General features: G+C 49.5%; 1 protein-coding gene across 1 annotated transcript in view; it reads right to left on the minus strand.

The window, feature by feature from the left end:
• Positions 1–10965: 10965 nt before the first annotated feature.
• The window catches only part of GRM7 (glutamate metabotropic receptor 7), a 201873-nt gene continuing 187747 nt past the window's right edge, over positions 10966–25091 (minus strand). The window contains exons 10-11 of the mRNA XM_033071604.2: positions 24144–24236; positions 10966–12397 (exon numbers count right to left, since the gene is read on the minus strand). Of these exons, the coding sequence (XP_032927495.1) occupies positions 24166–24236 (71 nt within the window). The 3' untranslated portion in view covers positions 10966–12397; positions 24144–24165. The remainder of the gene's footprint in view (positions 12398–24143; positions 24237–25091) is intronic.

A 25091-nucleotide genomic window follows, 5' to 3' on the forward strand; every position in this document is an offset into this window, starting at 1 on the left:
CCCTGTGCCAGCTCCTCTGCTCTTGGATGCTGCTCTTTCAGGGCCCTGGCAAAATGACAGAATTAAATCCTTCAGTGAATGTGGAACTTCCACCTAAACGTGGACATCAGAGAGGACAAAACAAATGAAGAAAAGATGGGATTTTAGATTTTGCCATCTCCTGCTGTTGCAGCTGACTGTGTGGGCCAAGCTCCACCGAGGGCTGAGCCAGGAGCTCGGGCTGCTGGAGCCAAGCACTGTGACAATCCATGCAAATCTAAGCTCTAATCCTTTTATATTGATGGAAATTAAACTTTTATTCTTGCCATGGATATGGGAGCCTGAAATTCACTTTGGGAAAAAATTCAGGGTTTTATTTTTGGCTCCACTTTCACAATTACTCAGCCCAGGGCGTTTTTATGCTGCAGCTCCATTATGTGAAAATCGTGAGTAACATTTTTCTCTCCAGGACTCTGCATTTACTCTCCGAATGTTTCACTGAGAATATGACATGATTTAGACTGCAGTGCTTTTAAAAAAGCTACCCAATTTCTAGGACCAAATTGTACCTGTGAAAGTGGCTGCAGGGAGTCAGCACTGTCGGGGTGGATGGAGCCAGGAGATGGCTGGAGCTCGTTAAAGCTCTCTGCAAATTATCTCATTAAGGGCTTTCAGGTCGGGAAGTGTCTCAGCGCTGCACTGCTGAGGAGTGGATCCCTTCAGAAAGGGGATTTAGAATTCTTTGGGGTCAGAGCTGCCAGTGCAGGGACAGCTCAGGGCTGCACCAGGTTTCTGTGTGCTTAGGTTTGCAGATTTTGGCTACAGATAATCCCAAAGCCCGTGGTGTTTGCTCTGGAGGGACTCTGGGATGGTAGCAGTGAATGGCAGGGCTGAGGCTGGAGAAGAAGTGAAATCCATTTATTCTGGAATTTCCCAGTCCTGCTGTGCCTGTGCTCGCTGGGGCAGTGCCTTGGCTCCAGCCCTGCTCCTCCCCACACTCTCACCCCAGGGACACAGCACCGTGCTGAATAATTGAATGCATTGGAAATCTTTGTTCTGCACCTCCACACTGAAGTGGAAATTTGTCTTCAAGTGGCAGCTATCTGAAATCAATAATATCATCAACCTCACCTGCATTTACAAAGATAATATTTCCTTAATGTTGCCTGGATTCAAAGGAAGAAGAAAGGCTGTGCAGAAGGAAAAGTCGTAAAAAGCACTGCAGTGAAGCAGCACTAAATCTTAGAAAACTTTTCCAAGGTCATTAATTGAACTTGGTTACAAGATTTAAATGAGATATTGAAAATCAAAGACAGCAGCCCAGGCTGAGCTGCCTGTTGTGTGGTGGAGCAGTCTCAGGGCTGTAATTCTGCTTTGTGTCCACACAGAGCCAGCAGCCCTGGGGAGCTGGGGCACTGGAGCTGGCCAGCACTGCCAGGCATTAATTAATAAATTTATTTATTTATTTATTTATTTATTTATTTATTTATTTATGGAGCTGGGGGCACTGGAGCTGGCCAGCACTGCCAGGCATTAATTAATAAATAAAGTTATTTATTTATTTATTTATTTATTTATGGAGCTGGGGTCACTGGAGCTGGCCAGCACTGCCAGGCATTAATTAATTAATAAATTTATTTATTTATTTATTTATAGATCTGGGGTCACTGGAGCTGGCCAGTACTGCCAGGCATTAATAAATAAATAAATAAATAAATTAATTAATTAATTAATTAATTAATGGTGCTGGGGTCACTGGAGCTGGCCAGCACTGCCAGGCATTAATTAATTAATAAATTTATTTATTTATTTATTTATGGAGCTGGGGTCACTGGAGCTGGCCAGCACTGCCAGGCATTAATTAATTAATTAATTAATTAATTAATTTCTTTTATGGTACCCTACTTTCCAAGCAAGGCCCCTGTCCAGCACCTGTGCAGGAACAAATTCAATAAAAGCTGTTCCAGGGTGCTGCTGAAGCGAGTGCTGGTGTCAATAATGGGAGTGTGAGCAGTGGTGGCATTTCCTCCCTGCTGGGAGTGTGAGCAGTGATGGAGCAGTCCCAGGTGTGTCTCAGCAAGGATGGCTTTGTTTCCATCAAATGTTCAGCAGTTTGTGGAAGTTTGAAATGGAAAAATGAGGAACAGTCCCAAGTGCAGTGTTCAGAGGCAGGGTTTGAACTCTGCCCCAAGGTCCTGGGCTGGGCAGCTCCTGGCAGGAGAGAGAACAGCAACAAGCCTGACAGGGTGGAGAACTGGGGTTTTATACCTGGGCAATGCCTGGAGAGAGGGGCTGAGCTGCTCCCTCAGAGCTCCCCACTGCTGAGCCCTTGGCTTCGCTTCCTTTGGCGTTTTTGTTTTGTGTGTGTGTGTTTTGGGTTGGGATTTTATTTTATTTTTTTTTTTTAGTTTGCTTGGTTTGGGGTTTTTCTATTTGCAGGGTATTTTTATTTGTTTGTTTGTCTGGGGTTTTTTGATTTTGGGTTTTTTATTTTTTGTTTTGTTTTGTTTTTTATTTTTGAGAATGAATTTACATTGAAGATAAAAATACCCAGGAAGCTGCCTGAGCCATCCAAGTTCCTAGTGGGATCTGCAGTGCTTTGTAGACATAAAGAGATTGAAAACATTTATCTATCTTCCCCCATGATTAATAATAAATCAAGCGTCTTATGGTTCCTCCTTTAGGTTTTAATTTTAAGCAAGCTGTTGAAATACAATGTCTGAGCACAGAACAGGTTCAGAACAGGCTTTGTTTGGATTGCAAACAGAAGTTTTGTACTGTTTCAGACATAAAAAATACAACTCTATAAAAACTCAGCCTCCTGCAATAACATATGGCTGTGAGCTGGGCTTGGTGAACGATGGATGGCTGCAGGCACAGCATAAATCTGAGCAATTGTGTCATCACAGCATAAATCTGAACAATTGTGTCATCACAGCATAAATCTGAGCAATTGTGTCATCACAGCATAAATCTGAGCAATTGTGTGAGGTGACAAACGTGCTGGAGATGAGGACAGTCCCAGCTCCATGAGCTCTGGGAATTCCCACAGCAGAGTCTGCTGGGATGAAGGGTGTGAGAAATGTGAGTCCACGCTGAGACTTTATTGCCACAAACAGAGGGACCCCAGGATGGTCTTACAAAGGTGAAGGAAGTGTCCTGATGTGGTTCAGCTTCCCCAGAAATTCCAGTTCTGAATTCCCTGGAGGAGCCCAGGGCTCAGCCCTCCCCTTGCCCCAGGGATTCATTCCCAGGAGCTTCTCCAAGGATTTCAGCCTTAGGGAATATTCCACTGCTGCTCCCAGGGGCAGCTTTGCTGCTGGATGGGATTTCTTTGCCATAAAATGTGAGTGGGATCCTGAGATCAAAGCATCTCCCCTGGAGATGGAGAGCCCTCCATGGCCACATTAGTGTGGGTTTCAAGCACTCATTGCTTCCTCTCTGAGCAGTTCTGTGTTACTCAGCAGTTTATTCATGGAGACAAAAAAAGGAGCAGCAGCAGTAATGGCACTGACAGGGAACCAGGGAACAGGAGGGAAATTGAGAATTCTGCCTTTTGCCAAGTGGGTGAGTGAGCAGAACATCAGCTCACCCAAAGCAGCCCTGGCAGAGGGGCAGCTCTGGGTGTGAATGGAACAATATTTCACTTCCTGGGGGGAAAAAATCAGGCTATTGGTCAAGATGTTTCTATGGAAACTGATATAATTTCATTTTAGTGATGGATTACAACAGGAAAACTCGAGGGAGGTTTGAGATGGTGGAGTTCCATCTGACAGAGCCTGGCAGACTTTCTCTGGAGTTATTAGGCAGTTCTGGTTCTGTTTTACATTTTATACAACCATTTACAACCACATTGTTTTATATTTTATGTGCCCATTTCCCAGAGCTGTGTGGGGGAGCTCTGCACAGCTCTGCACTGGGGGCTGCTCTGCCCCAGCAAGGAGGGACCTGGCTTTGCTCAGGTGGGGAGGGGCTGCCAGCACTGCAGCTGCCCCAGGAATTCTGTGTTTGCCCATTCCTGAACCCGGAGCTCAGCAGCATCGAGTCAGCAAGTGACAAAATGTGAGATCTTTGTTCTAAAAAGGTGTTTCTGCTGCAGGTATCAAACACAGGTATAGGTACAGCAGGCAGAAGAAAGCTAATTTTATTTCTCTTGAGGGGATCAATATTCCGGAGTAGGGAAAGTTATGTATTCCCAGGCATCCTTTTATAAACAGCATTTCATTATGCCCATTATCATAACAGCCTCTTTATCTCCTCTGTCAATATTTGGCTCTATCAGGCACTGTCTTATCTTTAAAGAGAAAAATCCATCATTGTGACAGAAGGGAAAAAATACATTAACACCCACCTGCTAATTTATATTTGAGGCTGGAGGCCCAGGATGTGCTGAGGAGCTCCTGCAGGTTGGCATTAATGGTGTGTGAATTCCCCCCCCCCTTTCCCCACTTCAGCTGCTCTCACCACAGGTGACAAAGTGACCTGGGCACCTGCAGCTCCTGTGGCACCTCCAGGGCATCAATGGGAGGGGAGAGAGGGGAGCTGGGGCTGCCTGGAGCTGTGCCTTCCTGGGGCTCTGAAATCCCTGCTGCTGCTCTCAGGGATGGTTTTGAATATTTGGAATAATTAATTGAATATTTGGAATAGTAGAATATTTGGAATAATAAATGTCCAGCCAGCCCCTTGCTCTGGAGGGGAGGTGCTGCCCTTGGCTCTTGTCCTGATGTGGGTTTGGAGATCCCCTGGGCCTGGGAACCCAAAAGGTGAGAAATGAAATGTACTGAGAGCATCTTCATGATCCAAGCAGTGATGGAATGGCAGTGAGATTTCTGCCTGGAGAGAGACCCCAGGGCTGCCCTGGCAGAGGCACCTGGCTCCTGCTGGTGCAGCAGGGATGGGGGATGGCTCTGAGCAGAGCTAACCCTCCTCACCAGGGATGGGGGATGGCTCTGAGCAGGGCTGACCCTCACCAGGGATGGGGGATGGCTCTGAGCAGAGCTGACCCCTCCTCACCAGGGATGGGGGATGGCTCTGAGCAGAGCTAACCCTCTTCACCAGGGGTTCTCACTCTCTAAAACCAGTCAGAGCCTTGGCCAGGCACTTCAGTGCTGCTGAGAAATCAGCATCTTCATAAAAACATCCCCTGCCTGCCCAGTGAGGGGGGAAACTTTATTGTTAATTCAATTTATCATTAATTCAGCCATTTCTGCTGGGAAAAGCAGCCAAGGTGTCTCAGGTACACATGGTTTCATCTTGGCAACAAGAGGTGGTGTGTTTTTATTGCACTGTGGCACTGTGCAGGGACACACACTGCAGCTGAACTGGGAACTGAGCCTCCAAAATTGCAGAGAATGGGTGGAAGCCCTGCTGGGAGAAGAGCAATAATTAGAGTGTCAGAATAAAAATGTGCCTTGTGCCTGTTTCAGTGGGGAGGGGAGGTGAGCACAGAGCAGTGGGAGCCCAGCCTGGCCTCCCAATTCCTTGGGCTGGGAAAAGTCTCACAGCAGATTGCTGCCAGAGCAGTGCTGGGGCACACACCAATCCACATTTCATCTTTAGAGCAATTACAGAGAAAGGGTAGAGCGAGTTCATAGAATCATGGAATGCTCTGAGGGGAAGGGACCCCTCCTGAGGGCAGACTTTGCAGGTTTTGCAGATTTCAGGCAATAAATTTAAATCCTCCTGCTGGGCTGCTGGGATTTCCTGGCCTCAGATCACCCCCAGCCCTGCCCCCAAATTCCTGCCTCCATCACAGGGATCATGAAGGGAATGAGAAAAGGGGAGGGGAAAATTGATTGAAATGGAGAAAATGATTTCTGAACAATTCATACATGTTCGTGCATCACTCATCAAAGGCAGCATTTTAAAAAGGTTAACACCTTGGCAGAGTTAATTGCTGTTCTCCCTCTTAAATTCCAGTGTAATTTCTGATTTCTTCCTCTGTTGTTGATCTTTCAGTTAAGTAGATTTTAAATAAAACAAATATTTATGCCAGCAAAGCACACAACGGCTTCAATGTTTAAGTAAAGCAAAGCAATTGAAACTTCCTTGTGTAAATATTGAAGGAAAGCAAAGCAAATAAACCCAGAAACTCACATGGCTGAAGGAAACTGCCTTGAAAACCTGGGGTTACACACTTCTTCCCACAGAACTTATTTTATATAATTCCATTCCATTCCATTCCATTCCATTCCATTCCCATTTTCTTTTGCTGGGAAGGCAAGCTCCAGCTCTTTGGATTCTTTTCCCTAAGAGTCATTCTCCCCAGGTATGATTCTTGGGGAAAACTTCTCTGTCTTTTCAAGCTGCCTCCCTTCTCTGTGAGCCCTGCCAGCCTTTAAAGTGCAGGACTTCAGGTGTTTGCTTGAGGGACACCTTCCTGCAGGGATGGGAGGGAAAGCTGCAGTTTTAGATATATATGCAGTTTATATACACAGTTTATATATACAGTTATAGATACAGTTATAGATACAGTTATAGACAGTTTATACACACATTGCATCTATTTTTTCACTGTAAATAAACACAGCTGTGGCAGTTTGGAGGGCAGTGGCTCTGCAGTGATAATTGTGCTCGGCAGGGAGAGGGGCTGGAGACACCAAACACTGGAGGGGTCTTGGGGAAACAGCGAAAACTTTTGGGGATGGAGAGGAGGCCGTGGGGAGCTCCAAGTAGAGAAGAAACCACAGAACCTCGTGCACTGAGACAAAATGATGGCCAGGCACAGGTCAGAGCTGGGGCTGCAGCCAGGGATGGTGTCCCCAGGTGTCCCTGCAGGGGACACAGCCAGGGATGGTGTCCCCAGGTGTCCCTGCAGGGGACACAGCCAGGGCTCATCCCCAGCTGTCCCTCCTGTCCCAGTGCTGTGCCATCCCCAGAGAAGCTGGGCAGGTCCCTGCCCTCTGTGCAGACAGTTTGTGGGGCTGTGTGGGAGCAAACAACAGTTCTGGGTCGTTTCACTGTCGGTGTCCTGCTCATACCCAGAGAAGATAAGGCCAGGGAAAACAGAAATGGGTAATTCTGGCTGGTCCCTTGGTGCTGCTGGGAGCCCAGAGCAGAGCAGGGAAGGACAGGGGACTCAAAGAGCCAGAATCCTCTCTCTGTGCTCTGCTGCCTGACCTGTAATGGCCAGAAACCTCTGCTGAGCCCCTGACCCTCCTTTCAGGCACTGGCAAAGGCACTTCCAGGGATTTGTCTGCTCCAAAGGCACACGTGAGAGAGCAGGTAAGGATTACACCAGCTGCAAAGTTAAGAGCAAGGTTCACTTATCTTATGATTCAATGTAGTGGAGACAGTCATTTTTATCAATTAAAGAGCACTAGATTGAGATACATTCATCACAGATTAGCTGAGGCTCTCCCTTGAAGGGCTCATTGAAATGTATGTGATGTGATTGTTGTGTGAGATGCTGCTCAAAACTTTTAACAACAAGATAAAAGCTTGTGACTGGGAGAAAGAACTGCTGTCACTGCTGGATTTAATAAATCTTCTGCAGGGACAATGGGGCTGAGATAAACCCAGACAAAGCCTCTTGCTTGGGAGTTCTTTGGCAGGTGGGAAGGAAGGACATTCTGTCATTGTGGGCTGGGGCTGTGCAGTCACTGGGCTGCTGGAACCTTCCTGGAGGCAGGAGAGAGGATTTGTCATTGCCTGCCACAGCTGGGGGGGAAAGGCAATGGGTCTGCCCAGTGCCACCCTCTGCCCAGTCAGAAAATCAGCACCAGAAAACTGGAGGGGAAAATAAAGTTGAGAGCATTAAGGGAAAACAAAAAGCAACCAAAAACCACTGAAAAAAACAAAAAACCCAAAAACCACCAACAAAAGAACCAACAAAAAAAAAGTATTCTTCTTGGATAGTATAAAATAACAGCATTTGCTGAAGATAGAATTTGCTGAAAATAAATGTGTGGTAGAAGTAGAATTGAATCCCAGAATCGTTAAGGTTGGAAAAGACCTCCAAGATCATCAGGTCCAACTTTCAGCACCACATCCATCAGCCACATTGCAACGTGCCACATCTCATGTTGAACTCTTCCAGGGATGTGGATGCCACCACTTCCCTTTTCCAGTGCTTGAGCAATCTTTCAGAGAACAGATTTTAATTAACACAAAATAATCGTTACAATTAAATATTAATTTAATTTTAATGTATAATTTAATTATAAAATTCAATTGTTAAAATTAAATCATGGTTTAAATGACTGTTTATTAACAATAAATAATTGTGGCTGCACCAAGGAGAGCAAATTGCCAGCCCTGCTCCCCCTGGAGCTCCCAGGGGACAGAAATAACCCAGCCCTGCCCAGAGCCCTCCTCTGTTCCCTCCTCTGCACTGACTGAACAAAGCTCTGCTGATGGCAGCAGGGAATTGAAGTTGGCAGCCCCAGCAGTGGGAATTCAAACCTCCCAAGTGTGGGCTGAGGGTGAATAAAGAACAGAAAACTCACAGCTCCGGTTTGTACCCTGCATTCAGGCACCCTCAGCTCAGCCCAGATGTGCTTTGGGGAAGGTCTGGGGCTCTGAGGAGTTCTGATGGAATGCTGCCTCCAGGCTGGATGGAAGCAGCTCCTCACCCCTCAGCTCCTATTCATCTATTAGAAATAACATTAATCATGCCACTAGCACAAAAAGCAATTATCAAAATATTTTGCTAAACATCTTAAAAAAATGTTATTTACCCAAAACCACTCAACTGTATCAAAGCCTTGACAAAAAGCTCTCTTAGAAATTAATAAATATGTTTGATTAGCACTTTCATGGATGCACAGATTCTGCATATGGGAGCATTATAGTGCACTTAATTATATATAAAGGCAATTAATGTCACAAATTAAGACTAAGCTCTGACTCGGGCTAAATAATTGTCATTATCTATCATACAACATGCCCAGAAAGCTTAACTCTGCAATGATTTTAATGAACAATAAACTTGGCATTTACATACCAAAACAATTTGCTGTGATTCAGTCTCAATAACAAACGGCAACAAAAAAAAAATCACTCCCATTCTTGGGGAATTTTTTCCTTTCACGATCGCATGGGCGTTTTTCACAGCACTTCATCACTAGGGAAGGGAACATTTCCTGTCTGCAGCTGGGTCCCTCAGCACAGCCCCAGGGCGAGGGGATGCTCCGGCCCCAGAGCACCCCAGGATGTCACCTGGTGTCACCTGGAGTCACTGCTGTCACCTGGATCCCCTCCAGGGCAGGGTAACTGTCCACATGGAGATACCCAGAGCACTCCAGGGTGTCACTGCTGTCACCTGGAGTCACTGCTGTCACCTGGATCCCCTCCAGGCCAGGATAACTGTCCATGGAGATACCCAGAGCACCCCAGGGTGTCAATGCTGGTGTCACCTGGATCCCCTCCAGGCCAGGATAACTGTCCATGGAGATACCCAGAGCACCCCAGGGTGTCACTGCTGTCACCTGGATCCCCTCCAGGCCAGGATAGCTGTCCATGGAGATACCCAGAGCACCCCAGGGTGTCACTGCTGGTGTCACTGCTGTCACCTGGATCCCCTCCAGGGCAGGATAGCTCTCCATGGAGATACCCAGAGCACCCCAGGGTGTCACTGCTGTCACCTGGATCTCCTCCAGGCCAGGATAACTGTCCATGGAGATACCCAGAGCACCCCAGGATGTCACCTGGTGTCACCTGGAGTCACTGCTGTCACCTGGATCCCCTCCAGGCCAGGATAACTGTCCATGGAGATACCCAAAGCACCCCATGGTGTCACTGCTGTGGGAAAATCCCACCAGCGTTCCTTGCCCAAACTGGAAATACCCCAGCACTGACAGGACATGAATTGTGCAGCCTTGAGGCAAAGGTGCTTTGAATGGGAGGGTTTCCCTAAAAACTGGGGCCTTTGCCTGGGGCTGCCAGCGTGCCCAGGACAGGTGTGGCCATGTATGTACACACACAGATTTATGAATATATGAGGTACAGCTTAGACAGAGCCATTAATGCACCCAGGGTCCCTAATTCCCCATCACTCCCTCTCAGCAGCACCATTTCCTCTTTCTGTCTCAGTCCCTCTTCACCAAAAGAAAGTGAAAAACAAACCAACAAACCATTTTATTTCCCATTTAGAAAAAAATGTTGCGCCTCTGAGCAAGAAATTTTTGTTTGATGGCAATGTGCTTATTTAGCCCAAGGCTGGCTCTGTCCCTGAGTCTATGAGAAAAGGAAAACACTGCAGCACCTCTGCCTTCACTATTAGCTGGGCTGGTAATTAGTTTGTTGAGAACAAAGCCTTTACCTGGGTGCAGTTCTGTAGGCTGGAGTTCACTGTGCAGTTCATGGTGAGGTGCAGGAGTGTCCCCCAGCCCGTGCTGTGCAGCCAGGCTGGCTGTGGCACCCAGCTCTGCATCTCTGTGCTGGCCCTGGCACAGCTGTCACAGCTCCTCTCGGCGCTGATTAACCTCATCAGGATAATTGATCAAGTTGTCTGCAGAAAATGGGAGGCTGAATGCCTTCCCCAGGATCCATCGGAGCCGCGGTTGCCATGTGAAGGTGCTGCAGGTGCTGTGCTGCAAAGGAATGAGTCTCCTCTCACCTCTTGCCTCAACTTTCCCCTTTTCCTGCCCCAGCTCACCCAACCCGTGCCTGGCAGATTGACTCTGATTAATTGCTCACTTAATTACCTTCTGCTGTGCTGTTGAACATAATGTCCTTCAAAGAGATCAGGAGTCTCAGCAGCTGACAGCAGCGTTGGAGATCTCAAACACTGACAGGAGGTTGGCACTGCAGGACTCCAGCGTGGCTTTTGGGCTTCTTACACACCTTTAAAAATCCCTTTCTAGCACTTTTCCCCTGCAATCAGCTGCCAGCTCCCCCAGGACTTTCCCCAGAGCTGCTCCTTGTGCACAAGCCCCTCCGTGCCGGGATTTTCAATGTCTGACAATGTCATGAAATAAATGTTAAGTCACAAGGGGGAAGGGGGAGGGAACAACTGAAAAAATATATTTATTGGAGTAAATAAAAAAAAGTTACCCAAAATCCTTTATTGATACATTCTTGGATAATATCACAGGATCGAGAGAATGGAAAGGGAGGGAGGGGGTTGCGGCAAAGATTGGTTTCACTAAATTGGCACATAAGCAGCAAGATTAACGAAATTACTTATTACAAACAGTATAAAACATACATGCTTCTGTAAGTCCTTATCACACTGGTCAGTCATGGTGGGGCATCAACAAAGAAAAACCTCAAGACATGTAAAAGCCATATTCTTTCTTCCAAATATCATAAGAATCATTGAAATTATTGCAAAATAGTCATATACCTTAAAGAAAAGAACAAAATAGAACACAAATACAAATATCAAACATAAATTATTAACATGTACCATAAAATACATTACTGGCATGCATTCCAAAGATCAAGACCTCTACTAAAACTCAGCAAAAATCCTTCTTGCTTCCTCTGCAGCCCATCGGAGGTGTGAAGGGGGGGAACAAACTTCGCCAGCACAGTTTTTGGTCTTTAAATTCTTTTTTTTTTTGTTGGTTTAGTTAAAAAAAATAAGGTATATGGATTGCAGTGATACAAGAGTAATAGTACAAGTCATGTAGACAGGTCTCAGATCCTCAGTTGCCGGTTGGTTCGAGAAGTGCCGAGAGCACAGGGCCTCAATGAAACTGTGCATCCGGAACACAAACAGTGACCTGGGAACAACATGGATGGCAATATGCAAAAATCCTCACAAACTGTACAGAGAGTTCAAAAACTTGCAGTCTGGAAGTACATAGAAAGACAGAGTTAGCCCCTTCGAGTCCAGAGCCGCCGAGCGCAGCGGGCCCGGGGAGCCGCTCCTGAGGCGCGGCCATGGCGGCACAAGGCCAGGGTGGCACAAGGCCGGGGTGGCACAAGGCCGGGGTGGCACAAGCCATGGTGGCACAAGCCATGGTGGCACAAGGCCAGGGTGGCACAAGGCCGGGGTGGCACAAGGCCATGGTGGCACAAGGCCGGGGTGGCACCACGGCGCCACAAGGCCGAAGCAGCCCCGAGTCCAGGCCAGGCCGGGCCAGGCCAGCGCCGTGCGGAGCCGGCAGCGATGGATGGATGGATTCCTGATCTTGGGATCAGCCTGGCATCATGGATGGATGGATCCCAGGATCAGCCTGGCAGTGATGGATCCCCAGTCCTGGGATCAGCCCGGCATCAATGGATGGATGGATCCCTGATCTTGGGATCAGCCTGGCATCATGGATGGATGGATCCCTGATCTTGGGATCAGCCTGGCATCATGGATGGATGGATCCCAGACCCCAGGATCAGCCTGGCATCAGGCCCTGCCCGCTCCCGGGACTGCGTGGGGGAGCTCAGCCTGGCGGGCTCGGGGCCCGCGCCCCACGGCAGCCGGCCTAGATCACCAGGTTGTTGTAGCTCACGTACTTCTTCTTGGCAGCAGGGCCTGCAAGGGAACGGGACACGGTCAGACACGGCCAGAGCCCAGGGGGGGATGTGCTGGGAATGGGGACATTGGAATGGGGACACACCAGGAATGGGGACACTGGGAATGGGGACACACAGGGAATGGGGACACTGGGAATGGGGACATGCCGGTGGCTCCTGACCCCTGTCCCGCCTGCAGGACTCCAGCCAGGCTCCCAGGCCAGCCCAGCTCCAGCCCCAGCTCTGGCTACAAACAGAATTAGCAGGGATTGATTTTGTCAGGCTCCCGCAGTCTGGGTGACTGCGCTGCTGAGGCTCCACAACCAGATCCTATTAAGATTTCTTTTTTACAAAAACAGTGACATTTCCTCCAACTTCTTAAATCTCCTGGCTAAACTTGGCTTTTCTCATGGATAAAGTGATTCTTATTATAGTTTTATGACTTCTGAGAATTTTTCAGTGTGGGGATGAAGGTACCAGCTTTCCCAATTATGACCTTCAAATTCAATCTGTTTGCAAACAGAAGGAAATCGAAGCAGTCAGAACTTTATGAGCGCCACTACATGCTCCCATCAGGAAAAACTGCAAATATTTGCAGCTGAACACAAGGCAAAATGTTCTGCAGTACTCTGGCAACACTGACAGATCCAGGACACAGAAGCACAGAATATCCTGAGCTGGAAGGGACCCACCAGGATCATCCAGCCCTGCTCCTTCCCTGCACAGACACCCCAAATCCCACCTGACAGACACCCCAAATCCCACCTGGGCATCCCTGGCAGCTCCTGGAGCTCTGGGGGGCTGTGCCCATTCCCTGGGGGAAGAACATTTCCCTGAGATCCAACCTAAACTCCACAGAGACCAAAAAAAGAGCTTGGATTTCCAGTTATCCCAATTTGCTACAACACTGACATCTAAATCCCAGAGTCTTTGGGAGAATTTGGCAGAACTTAAGCAGTTTGCTGAGTATTTCCAGCCTGCTAAGCTGGGGCAGGCTCCACTCACGCTTTGGATAATGGTTTTAATGTGGTGTGTTTAATTTAAAACTTCCTCAGGAAGATTTAAAGGACACCATGGAGGGAGAGGCGAGAACAACAACTGGGTTTGTTCTGCAAATGTGCTTTTCAAATTCATTGGGTTTGGGCCTCCTCTCAGCCCCTGGGCAGACCCAGACCCAAAGAGGCCATGGAGCTGTACCCAGAGCACCCCTCTGAGCTCTGGGTGTCTCCCCAGCACCCCCCAAATCTCTGCCAGCCCCAGGCACCCCTGAGGCCTCAGAGACCAGGCACAGCTCCCTCTGCTCCCCTGGGGTGTCCAGCAGTGTCCCCAGACATCACTGCTGGCTTTTCACTTGCTCTGCCTCAGCAATTCAGACTGTTTTGAGTACAGTGCACAGAGTGCAGCCCAACACCAATATTTCCCGTGGTGTTCACTGTTTCACTCACAAAGACAAAGAAAGGATTTTAGTCCCAGGTAGTTCCAAGACGGACATTAAGAACCCCACGTGTAGCTGCAGCCCTTTGCAATATTACCCTGAAACTCTCACTCAGCTCTTTCCTCCCGCCCCAGACAGGAGTCAGTGCTGTCTGCTCAATCAAGCACTGATCCCACAAAGTGCTGATCATCTTCAGCTCCCATTAACTCCTCTTGCACACAAAGGTGTCCAACATCTGCCAGGATAAAACTCATTATCTTCAAGGCTACACTACAAATATCCAATAAACTGGGGAATGTATTAAACGCTGAAGAAGGGTAAAATGAGCCTGAGGAAGAAAAATGTCATCATGGAACAGGCTGCAAAGTAATTCCATGCATTATTTTGTGATGTACTTCAGCTTCACCAGGACATGCTCGGATTTCAGGGAGCAGCAGCGTTTCCATGACAGAGATTTAGGTGCTCCCACTGTGAGTTCAGGTGATGCCACCCCTCCAGTGCCCCAGGGTATCACTGGGGCTCTCAGCAAAAACAAGCTGAGTTTTGTCACCAGTTCAGCCCCAGAACTCCTTTCTCATTCCCGAGAGGACAAGGAAGCACCGGTGCCAAAGGGATGGAGCCAAGGATTGCTGCCTGGTGGGCTCTGAGACGGTGACACAATCCTTGGCACGGCCCTGCTCACCAGGATAATGTAGCTGACAAAAGCATCATCCATAATTCAGAGAAAACGATCAATAAAAGCCGCGTGGTTATTTTCAGAGAGGAAAGACAATCTTCCTTGTTGAAAGGCTGTTGGGCCGGTGGGATCATGTCCCTGCTGGCTGCTGGAGCAGTTCCCCACCCTCCTGCACTGACCCCAGCTCAGCCTCTGAGCAGCTTCCAGACCATGCCAGGCTGGGGCAGCTCAGGAGAGAGACATCGCCTCGCTAATGAATCCCTCCCGAGTCACAGCTCATCATTATCACTGGCAATTAGCACCAGGTATGGATTCCATTTCCCTCGAAGAAATTAATTTCCATGAGAATGGGGACGCTAATGGAACATCAGCGTTGCCACGCTCGGATCCAGCAGACACAGCATCCCTGCTCTCCGCACAGATCCCGGTCTCACACGCTCCGCTGCCGCCCTGGCAAAGGGCGAGGCTCCCGACAGCGAACATTGCGAACTACGCACACATGTTAATTAATGCACACTTAATTATGTCAGCTCGGCTGGCAGCGAGCCAGGAGCAGCTGCAGGGACATTCCCGAGCCCCGCTGCAGCAGCGCTTCCTCGATGGGCGAGCCAGCACGCCAAGGGCTCGCCCTTGTTTTATACCCCAGATGTGGGCAGGGAGGAAATATCCCGGCTGCTGCCTGCCTGTTCGCAAACGAAGGTGCTCCGGAGGCATCTGCACCGTGTAACTTCTTTGGAAAGAGAAGGAGACCTTTCAAAAGAGCCTTAAACCTTAACAAGAGCATTCCTGTCACAGTTAAACGCCATTTCCTGCTGATTTTCCACTAATTAGTGGTGAAGAATGACAGTGCCAACAGGAGAAGGAACGAGTACGGGACAGTGAGGGGTGCAGGTGTACACAGCAGCCAGGACCTGAGCACAGGCACAGGTAACCCCACAGTACAGGTACAGGTGTACACAGCAGCCAGGACCTGAGCACAGCTCCAGGCACAGGTAACCCCACAGTACAGGTGTACACAGCAGCCAGGACCTGAGCACAGCCTCCAGGCACAGGTAACCCCACCAGGACTGAGCACAGTCTCCAGGCACAGGTACCCCACAGTACAGGTACAGGTGTACACAGCAGCCAGGACCTGAGACAGGCTCCAGGCACAGGTACCCCACAGTACAGGTACAGGTGTACACAGCAGCCAGGACCTGAGCACAGGCACAGGTAACCCCACAGGATGGGTACAGGTGTACACAGCAGCCAGGACCCAAGCACAGGCTCCAGGCACAGGTAACCCCACAGTACAGGTGTACACAGCAGTCAGGACCTGAGCACAGGCACGGGTAACCCCACAGAACCACGGAACCACTGAGGCTGGAAAAGCCTCCAGGATCAGCAAGTCCAGCCCTCACCACGGCCACTAAACCCAGCACTGAGGGCCACCTCAGCTCGTGCCTTAGCCATTAGTGCACTCCTTAATCAACAAACACTTCCAGGGATGGGCACTCCCCCCACTCCCTGGGAGCCTGAGCACTTTCTGTGAAGAATTTTTTCCTAAACTTTTCCAACCTGAATGTCCCCTGTGTAGCCTGAAGTTACCCTGGCTGTAAAGTGGCTGCCTGGCAGAATTTGCAATCCCCTGGCAGAACTGCAATTCCCTTGCACTCACCCATGCCAGGGCACCCAGAGCCTGCAGCAGCAGGACAAGCTGTACACCTGCACAGGGAGACCAGAGTCCTTAGAGCACAAGAACTTGTTCCTTTCCAGCAGTGGGGACACTGAGAGCCTGCACCCATCCCCTTGCAGGAGTGACTAACAGGATGGGGAACAGCTGCATCTCTGTGCCAGCAACACGTTAGAAACAAATACACAGAGGCAAAAATCCTCTTTGCACTTATGAGTTTCATCACTTGACTGCTTTTCATTATCTTGGGCACAGGTCACACAGGAAGGAGCTCCCCCAGCACCCCAGAGCAAGGCAGAGCTGTCAATACTGACTCAGAGCAGATGTAATCACTTGCACTTCAATTTTATGCACATTTGTAACCTCTTCCATGCTTAAAGAGCAAAGATTTACAGTGCAAGAAATGAATGTTATTGCAGCCCCCAGGTATCTGAAGCTATCAAACATCTGAAACATCATCTCAGCATTCCCAGCTCTGGACATTGGGATGGCTCTGAGCCTGAGCTCTCATTCCCTCTGCAGTCACTGGGGCAGGGAATTCTTAGCTCCTCTCTTTCATTTCCTTAATTCTGGCTTAGCAACCCATATCATTTGTGCCAGGCAGAGCAGAGGCTGATTATTAAATCCTACTTCTAGTCCATCTGAAAGCAAAATGGAGCGACGTGGCTTCTCCATCTCTGCCAGAAAGACAAAGCTATCCCCATGCTCTGCTGCCTTTAAATTGGGGAATTTAGATGAGAGTGGGATGAAAGCAACAGGCCTAAATGATTCTACATGCTTGCCCAAACCCCAACAAATGGAATAAAGCTTGGAGAAAATAATTTAAAATTTGGTATCTAAATGTAAATGGATTGTTCTTTCACATTTTGACATCTCTCTTGTGCTGCCACAGTGTTCTGGCACCTTATCAGGTCTCTCAGTGGCTGCATTCTACAAAGTCACAGAACAGAGCCAGGCTGCTCATGGCCTGAAAAACCATCAGGGTTTTGCCAGAAAGAGAACTACGGGGTTGAGATTTTGAGTGAGGAAATAAGACTGATAGAGAGGGATTAGCTGTACCCTTCCAAACAAAAGCTAAGATGAATGGAGTCCAGCACTGCTGAAGAACATCCATCTCAAGCACCTTTGGCTGCACTCTCTCCCTGTCTCCTGCATCTTTCCCCATCTCCTCCGTGTGTGCTTTGCAGATAAAACCTTCTGTGCCAGGTGAAGCTGGAGAGCATGAACCTCATCAGGACCAGGGGATGTGCAGCAGGAGCTGGTCAGCACCTGGAGCAGGAAGGATTGCAGAGCTGTGTGTGTGTGTGCTGGGATGTGGGGACACAAATCCTGCTCCAGGGGGAGGGTGGAACCATCCCAGGGACAAAGGAGTCACTGCACAGCCCCACACCAAGCCATCCCCAGAGCCTCACCTGCACCACCACATGTGGAGCTGCAAAGGTGCACAGGATCTTAGCAAATGTGCTCCAAATGTTTATGAGGTTATGGCAGGGAAGAAACAAACCCAACTCATATTCCTTAATTGGAGCCAGCGGTACAGAAACCCTGCTAATTCCAACTGCATTTCTACTGCTGCTGTGTGAATGCTGTGGACTGGAAAGATAACAAATGGAAGCAAATTATTTTCACTTGCTTAAAACAAAGTCATTAACAGCACTTTGGTTATCTTACCTGGAAAGCCAGGCTCTGCAGAGAGCTGTTAGAGCCAAGTGTGAAAACAGTTTGCATGAAACATAATTAAAATGATGACCTGAGCGATGGCTAAAACATCCCCAAGGAGGCCTGGAGTCAGAGCTGCTGGAAAACAATTCACCTCTGCCTCCTGCCTGTGGGCTGAGCTGGATGCAGGATGTCCCCAGAGCCTTGTCCCCAAGCCCAGGGCACAGCCCTGCCCTGTTCCAGCACACCTCTCCAGCCTTTGTTTGTGCTGCCATCCTGGCAGCTGCTGTGCCTTTTCCCCCTGCCCCAGGATTCCTGCCCCCTGCCCCAGCCCAGGCTGCCCTCTGGCCATCCCCTTGTCCTGTCCTGCAGCCCCTGGACATGTTCTCTCTCCACCTCTCCTGCCAGCCCCTGCAGGCACCACGAGGACACAGTGAGGTCACCCTGAAGCTTCTCTTCAGCTCTCCAGCCTTTCCATGCTCATCCAGCAATCACACCAGCAGTATTTTCTTCCTCCCAGCCAGGAACTCCTCTCCCTTCCTGCCAGCTGGCCTGCTCCAACTCCTTGGCAAAGAGTGGCAAGTAACAAACATCTTAACAGGAAAATCACCAACGTTCATGAGCTGCAAGGAGACTCAATTCACTGGAAAATGTATTCCTGGTGTACAACCCTGTTACACCGTGTCTGACAAAATCACACCGGAGCTGCGCTGTTAAACAGCCCCATTTTGCTGCAATCAACATTTAATTTTTTAGCAGAAAGTCTTGATTTCAAATAGCCTGGAAATGTTTAACAGCTGATATTAATAAGAGCCCCGATTTAATGCAGGGCTCTTTATCCCAGGGACATGATAAGCATCGTGACAAGTGGTGTAACTATGGCAACTCTATCTTCTCTGTTTCTTTTTCCCCTGAACAGAAGCACAGGCACCTCACTGGGTGCAGTGCCAGGCTGCTCCCAGCTGGGAGCCAGAGCTTGGGAAACAGGGGAAAAACTGAGGGGGAGCTCAGGCAGACCTCACATCCCAGAACTGCCTTTCTTCCCTCTTCCCTGCCTCCATGCTGTGCCTCACGGATTTGCAGGGATTTTTACATGTATTTTTACATGTATTTTACATGGATTTTTATGTGGATTTTTACATGGATTTTTACATGGATTTTTACATGGATTTTTACATGGATTTTTACATGGATTTAACAAATTTACATGTATTTCACATAACTACCTTCCTTGTTTTTCCATTTTTCTCTATGACTAGAAAATAAGCCCCTGCCTTTGTTCCCTGCTGTCAGTCCAAGCCAAACAACCTCAGCCCAAAGTCCAAACTCCTCTTGTCAAGGCCCAAGGGATGCTCTCCTCTCATGGATCCCACTCCTCACTGGGACATCCCAAATTTCCTTCCCTGAAGCCAGGAGACACCAACATCCCCCTGGGACGTTTCCCAGAGGTGTTGGGTGTGACAGCAGAGGAGAACCCAGCTGTCACACCCAGAATTCCCAATTTCTGATGGGCCATCGTTGGACTTGCTGCTGCTTCCTGGCCCTCAAAAGCCAACCCAGGCCAGGTCCTGCACAAATACCTTGTGTGACAACATAAACCAAGACGTGCCCCATGTGTAGCCAGTCCAGAGCAGGGCTGGGCTGTGCCTCGTCCTCTGGGTGCTCCCACCCTCCCCAGCCCTTGGCTGCTGGGATTTTCTGTGCTTTGCTTCCCACAGGGTGACAAAACAGGGTTTGGACAGCTCCACACAGCGAGGCAGGAACAGATTTTCTGCTGCTCTTACACAATCTGAGCAGCTTTCTCCATCCTTGCAATCATGCCCACCAAAAACTGCCTGGATTCGTGTATTTGAGAGATTAATTTTGCTGCAATATTGCTCGGGGTTTTTCTCCTGGCCTTTTTACCCCATCATTATTAGAATTTCCTTTTTGAACTCACTTGCCAAATTTTCAGTAGAGTTATGAACTGAATCAGCCCCTCCAGCCCCTGGTGCTGCTGCTGCTGGGAGCTCTGCAGCTGTGAGCTGCTCCCCACAGACTGGATTCCAGTGATCTCAGGGACCAAAGGGGATGGAGGTGAGGAGGTGAGGATCTGCTGAGGGCAGCCAGAGCCCAGCAGCAGTGGGGTTATCCTGACACTGCCCTGCCTGGCAGAGAGGGAGCCATTATAAATCTGTGGGAGATAGGAGAGCCAGAAGCCGTGTCTTTTCCCTGATATTACAATTTACAGATTTGACAGAATCTCCCTGAGAGGATGTAAGGAGTGATAAATTAGTCAAAGGGAGAACTCAGAGCTGCTGAGAGTTTGTTAAGCAAGAAAGTGAGAGGGACTGGTCCAAGAGGTACAACTGTGTGTGCTCACTCCTCACCAGATCTCCCAGAAAAAAAATCACATAAGAAGACAGAAAATATGGAATGAATGATGAATACCTGCACACTAATTAAACCTTACTAGTGCTCACAGACATCCATCCTCTACACAGCTTTTCATATGCCAGGCACTTCTAGCCATGAGTGTGTTTTTATTCACACATCAAACTCAAAGGTGATGGTTTAAGTGCCCTCAGAATTTCAATTTTTAAAAAAGGAAACAGTATGACACTTCCCTGCACATTGCAAGTCCTGTATTGTGTAAGTCATGAAAAGTGTGAGACAGTCTGCAGATAATTAATATGGGAGCAGGCAAGTACCATCAAAAGTAATTATTTTTAGATGCAAAAAAGAAAGTAACACCATCCCCAAATGAGATTTTGGGCAGGAATTGTTCCCTGGCAGGGTGGGCAGGCCCTGGATCCCTGGATGCTGGCAGTGTCCAAGCCAGGATGCACCTCTGTGCAACACTTTAAAATAAGAACATCACCATTAGAAGGAATTTGTGATGGTTAGTTTTCCAGTCAGCCATTCCAGAATCAAAACAGACGCAGTGAAGAGCTGTCAAAGTCTTTCAGTTCCCAATTTTGAGTGCAAATTCTCATTTCTTAGGAGCCTCCATGGAACAGAAAATCCCTCAGTGGGGTTAAACACAGAGTGTTTGCTCAGGATGGAAATGGCCAGACTTAAAACAAAAATGACACTTCAATCCAGCAAATAATTATTGCACAGCACACACTGGAGGCTGAGCCCCAGAGCCACAGAGCTGGGAACCAGAGCCTTCAAAGAGCTGCCTGTGCCCAGGGCCACCAGGCTGTCCCCTGGGCCACCTCCCTGTGCCCAGGGCCACCTCTCTGTCCCCTGGGCCACCTGCCAGTCCCCTGGACCACCAGCCTGTCCCCTGGGCTACCAGGCTGTGCCCAGGGCTACCAGGCTGTGCCCAGGGCCACCAGGCAGTCCCCTGGGCCACCTCCCTGTGCCCAGGGCCACCTCTCTGTTCTGTCCCCAGGGCCACCAGGCTGTTCCCTGGGCCACCAGGCTGTCCCCTGGGCCACCAGGCTGTTCCTTGGGCCACCTGCCTGTCCCCTGGACCACCAGCCTGTCCCCTGGGCCACCTCCCTGTGCCCAGGGCCACCAGGCTGTCCCCTGGGCCACCTCTCTGTGCCCAGGGCCACCTCTCTGTCCTGTCCCCAGGCCACCTACCTGTGCCCAGGGCCACCAGGCTGTTCCCTGGGCCACCTGCCTGTCCCCTGGGCCACCTCCCTGTGCCCAGGGCCACCTCTCTGTCCTGTCCCCTGGGTCACCAGGCTGTCCCCAGGGCCACCAGGCTGTCCCCTGGGCCACCTGCCAGTCCCCTGGGCCACCTGCCTTTGTGCAGGGCCACCAGACTGTTCCCTGGGCCACCTCTCTGTCCTGTCCCCTGGGCCACCAGGCTGTCCCCAGGCACCTCTCTGTGCCATGGGCCATCTCCCTGTCCCCTGGACCACCAGGCTGTCCCAAAGCTGGGACCAGCCCTCCATGGTGTCCTGCAGTGCCAGCTGCCCCCTGAGCTCTGCAGAGCCTCAGATGTTCCCTTGCCTCGCTCCCTGATGGACAATTTCTCCCCTCGCAGCCAGCACAAGGAGTTCTCCAAGCCCTGTGTTCCCATCAGCCTGAGGAGCAGAGCAGCCCCGTTTGTCACTGCCAGGGAACAATTTCAAGCATTGCAAACACACCTGTCTGTGCATCACAAGCACAAATTGCTACAGCCACGTCGGGCTCAGCTCTGCTCACTGCAAACACCTTACAGCAAAACAAGTGTCACTTTACAGCCAGGCTGGTGTGTTCCTGCCAGCCAGCTTTGTTTTTAATACACTGCATTGTTTCATGCTGCTTTTGGTTTTGTATTCCTGGGAGAACAAATCAAAACAGCATCAGGGCTCCAGGAGCTGCAGCAGGGCTGGGGCAGAGGTGGAAAACAGCCTGGAGCAGAGGAGCACTGCCAGGACAGCACCATCCCTGGCTGCAGCATTTTCAAAGCTTTTCTGGATCAAATTTTAAAATCTGCTCAGAGAATCTGAGTGGCCAATTGTTTTTTATAGGACTTGGATGACAGAGTTATTTGTGTGCCTTTGCAGACAGCAATTCCTTAGATTATCTCCATTGTTACATGAAAAAAAAAAATTTTAGAATCTGAGCACCTAATTATTTTTGTGCCATTTAAAAAGAAAGTCTTGTTTTATTTAAAAAATCGAATTCTCTGGATAGTTAGGTGTCTTCCATCTCTCTCCCTCATCTCCATCTGCCCAGAGCTGCTCTTTCCTCTGTGCCCTCACTGCAGTAATTCTCTGAGTGTTCCCTCTGCCCTGGGCTGCTCTGTCCCATTCCCATTCCCAGCCCAGCCCAGCCCATGCAGCCCTGAGAGCTTCTCCCTCCCATCCTTTCTGCCGAGCTGGAGTGGGCATAATGGCCCTGATTCAAATACAATAAAAACCAATTTGAGCTCTCAGCGAGGTCTGAATTGATGCTGGCGCTGGGGCAATTTTCACCAGCCAGAGATACTGGTAATTTCTTTTCCTGTGACTCAGAGACTCCATTCAAGCAACACTCCAACCTTTGCTGATAGAAGTTCTCGCCTGTTAGGGCCCAGCCAACCATTCTGAATGCTGAATACAATACAGGGATATTTCCAGCACCACAAGAACCAGGTCAGGTCCGACCTTTTGTACCTGGGCAAAGCCCCCTGAGCACACAGGGAACTGTGAGAAATACTTATTAAAGGTGGGTAATCACTTCTCTCCAGTATCAGAGGCTCCCTCAGTCCCTCCCTGCCCCAGGAATCCCAGGCTGATGCACCACAAACACCACAGGAGCTCTCACAGCAGCACATCACCACGAGGCAGCCACGGCACGCAGGAAAAGCCAGCCCTCAAAAATTGTTCACTCGTGTTCCACGGGGGCAAAAGCAGCTTTTCAACTTTGGAGCCACTGACAGGTGTGGAATCACTGACAGTTTTGGAATCACTGACAGTTTTGGAATCATTGATAGTTTTGGAATCACTGACAGTTTTGGAATCACTGACAGTTTTGGAATCACTGACAGTTTTGGAATCACTGACAGGTTTGGAATCACTGACAGGTTTGGAATCACTGACAGTTTTGGATCCATTGATAGTTTTGGAATCACTGATAGTTTTGAAATCACTGATAGTTTTGGAATCATTGACAGTTTTGGATCCATTGACAGTTTTGGATCCATTGATAGTTTTGGAATCATTGATAGTTTTGAAATCACTGATAGTTTTGGATCCATTGATAGTTTTGGAATCACTGACAGTTTTGGAATCATTGATAGTTTTGGATCCATTGACAGTTTTGGATCCATTGACAGTTTTGGATCCATTGATAGTTTTGGAATCACTGACAGTTTTGGAATCACTGATAGTTTTGGATCCATTGATAGTTTTGGAATCACTGATAGTTTTGGATCCATTGACAGTTTTGGAATCACTGACAGTTTTGGAATCACTGATAGTTTTATCCATCGTACTTTGGCGAAAGTTCTCTTTGCTGCCTGAGTGGAGGTGTTGGGGGTGACTCAGTAAACACTGCCTGAGTTCTGGTGGCCAGAATTAACTTCTGATCATTTGTTTGTTCATTTTTAAACAAATATCTCCATCCTCAAGGGCTTTAGGGGACCCAGCTGCAGTGGTGGGAGCAGGAGACCTCTCAGAGCTGGTGCTGAGGATTCCAGCAGGGACTGGAACCACCCACACCAGGGCTCTCCCTTGCCCAGGCAAACCCTCCCAGCAGCTTTTGGTCACAGGATTGTGAACAATTTTTAAGTTAGACATTTGTTTTAACACAGCTGCACTAATGAACAGTTCTCATATTATTATGTGTATAACAAAAAGAGTCATCATCATCATCATCGTCATTTGAGAATAAAATAATAGAAGCTGGGTTTTCCTTACCTTTTGGGAAAGCAGGCAAAAGCTACACAGTGGGTGGAAGAGTGTACCAAGTAACAGACTTTTGAACACTCTTTCTTACTGCTGGTATAGAGTCTACAGGGAAAGTAAACACATTGAGTGTAGGATGGGTCTGGGCACAGGAGCTCCCAGCCCGCCCTGCCCTGGGCTCCTCATCCCCTGCCCCAGCTCAGGAACCAGCTCAGGAACCAGCCCTGGGCTCCTCATCCCCTGCCCCAGCTCAGGAACCAGCACAGGAACCAGCCTTGGGCTCCTGCATCCCCTGCCCCAGCCTGGGGCACAGCTCAGGAACCAGACCTGGGCTCCTCATCCCCTGCCCCAGCACAGGAACCAGCTCAGGAACCAGCACAGGAACCAGCCCTGGGCTCCTCATCCCCTGCCCCAGCACAGGAACCAGCCTTGGGCTCCTGCATCCCCTGCCCCAGCCTGGGGCACAGCACAGGAACCAGCCCTGGGCTCCTCATCCCCTGCCCCAGCTCAGGAACCAGCACAGGAACCAGCCTTGGGCTCCTGCATCCCCTGCCCCAGCCTGGGGCACAGCTCAGGAACCAGACCTGGGCTCCTCATCCCCTGCCCCAGCACAGGAACCAGCTCAGGAACCAGCACAGGAACCAGCCCTGGGCTCCTCATCCCCTGCCCCAGCACAGGAACCAGCCTTGGGCTCCTGCATCCCCTGCCCCAGCCTGGGGCACAGCACAGGAACCAGCCCTGGGCTCCTCATCCCCTGCCCCAGCTCAGGAACCAGCACAGGAACCAGCCCTGGGCTCCTCATCCCCTGCCCCAGCTCAGGAACCAGCCCTGGGCTCCTGCATCCCCTGCCCCAGCACAGGAACCAGCCCTGGGCTCCTCATCCCCTGCCCCAGCACAGGAACCAGCACAGGAACCAGCCCTGGGCTCCTCATCCCCTGCCCCAGCCTGGGACACAGCACA

The sequence above is a fragment of the Catharus ustulatus genome, chromosome 13, assembly GCF_009819885.2.
Source record: "Catharus ustulatus isolate bCatUst1 chromosome 13, bCatUst1.pri.v2, whole genome shotgun sequence".
In the NCBI taxonomy this organism is placed as follows: Eukaryota; Metazoa; Chordata; class Aves; order Passeriformes; family Turdidae; genus Catharus; species Catharus ustulatus.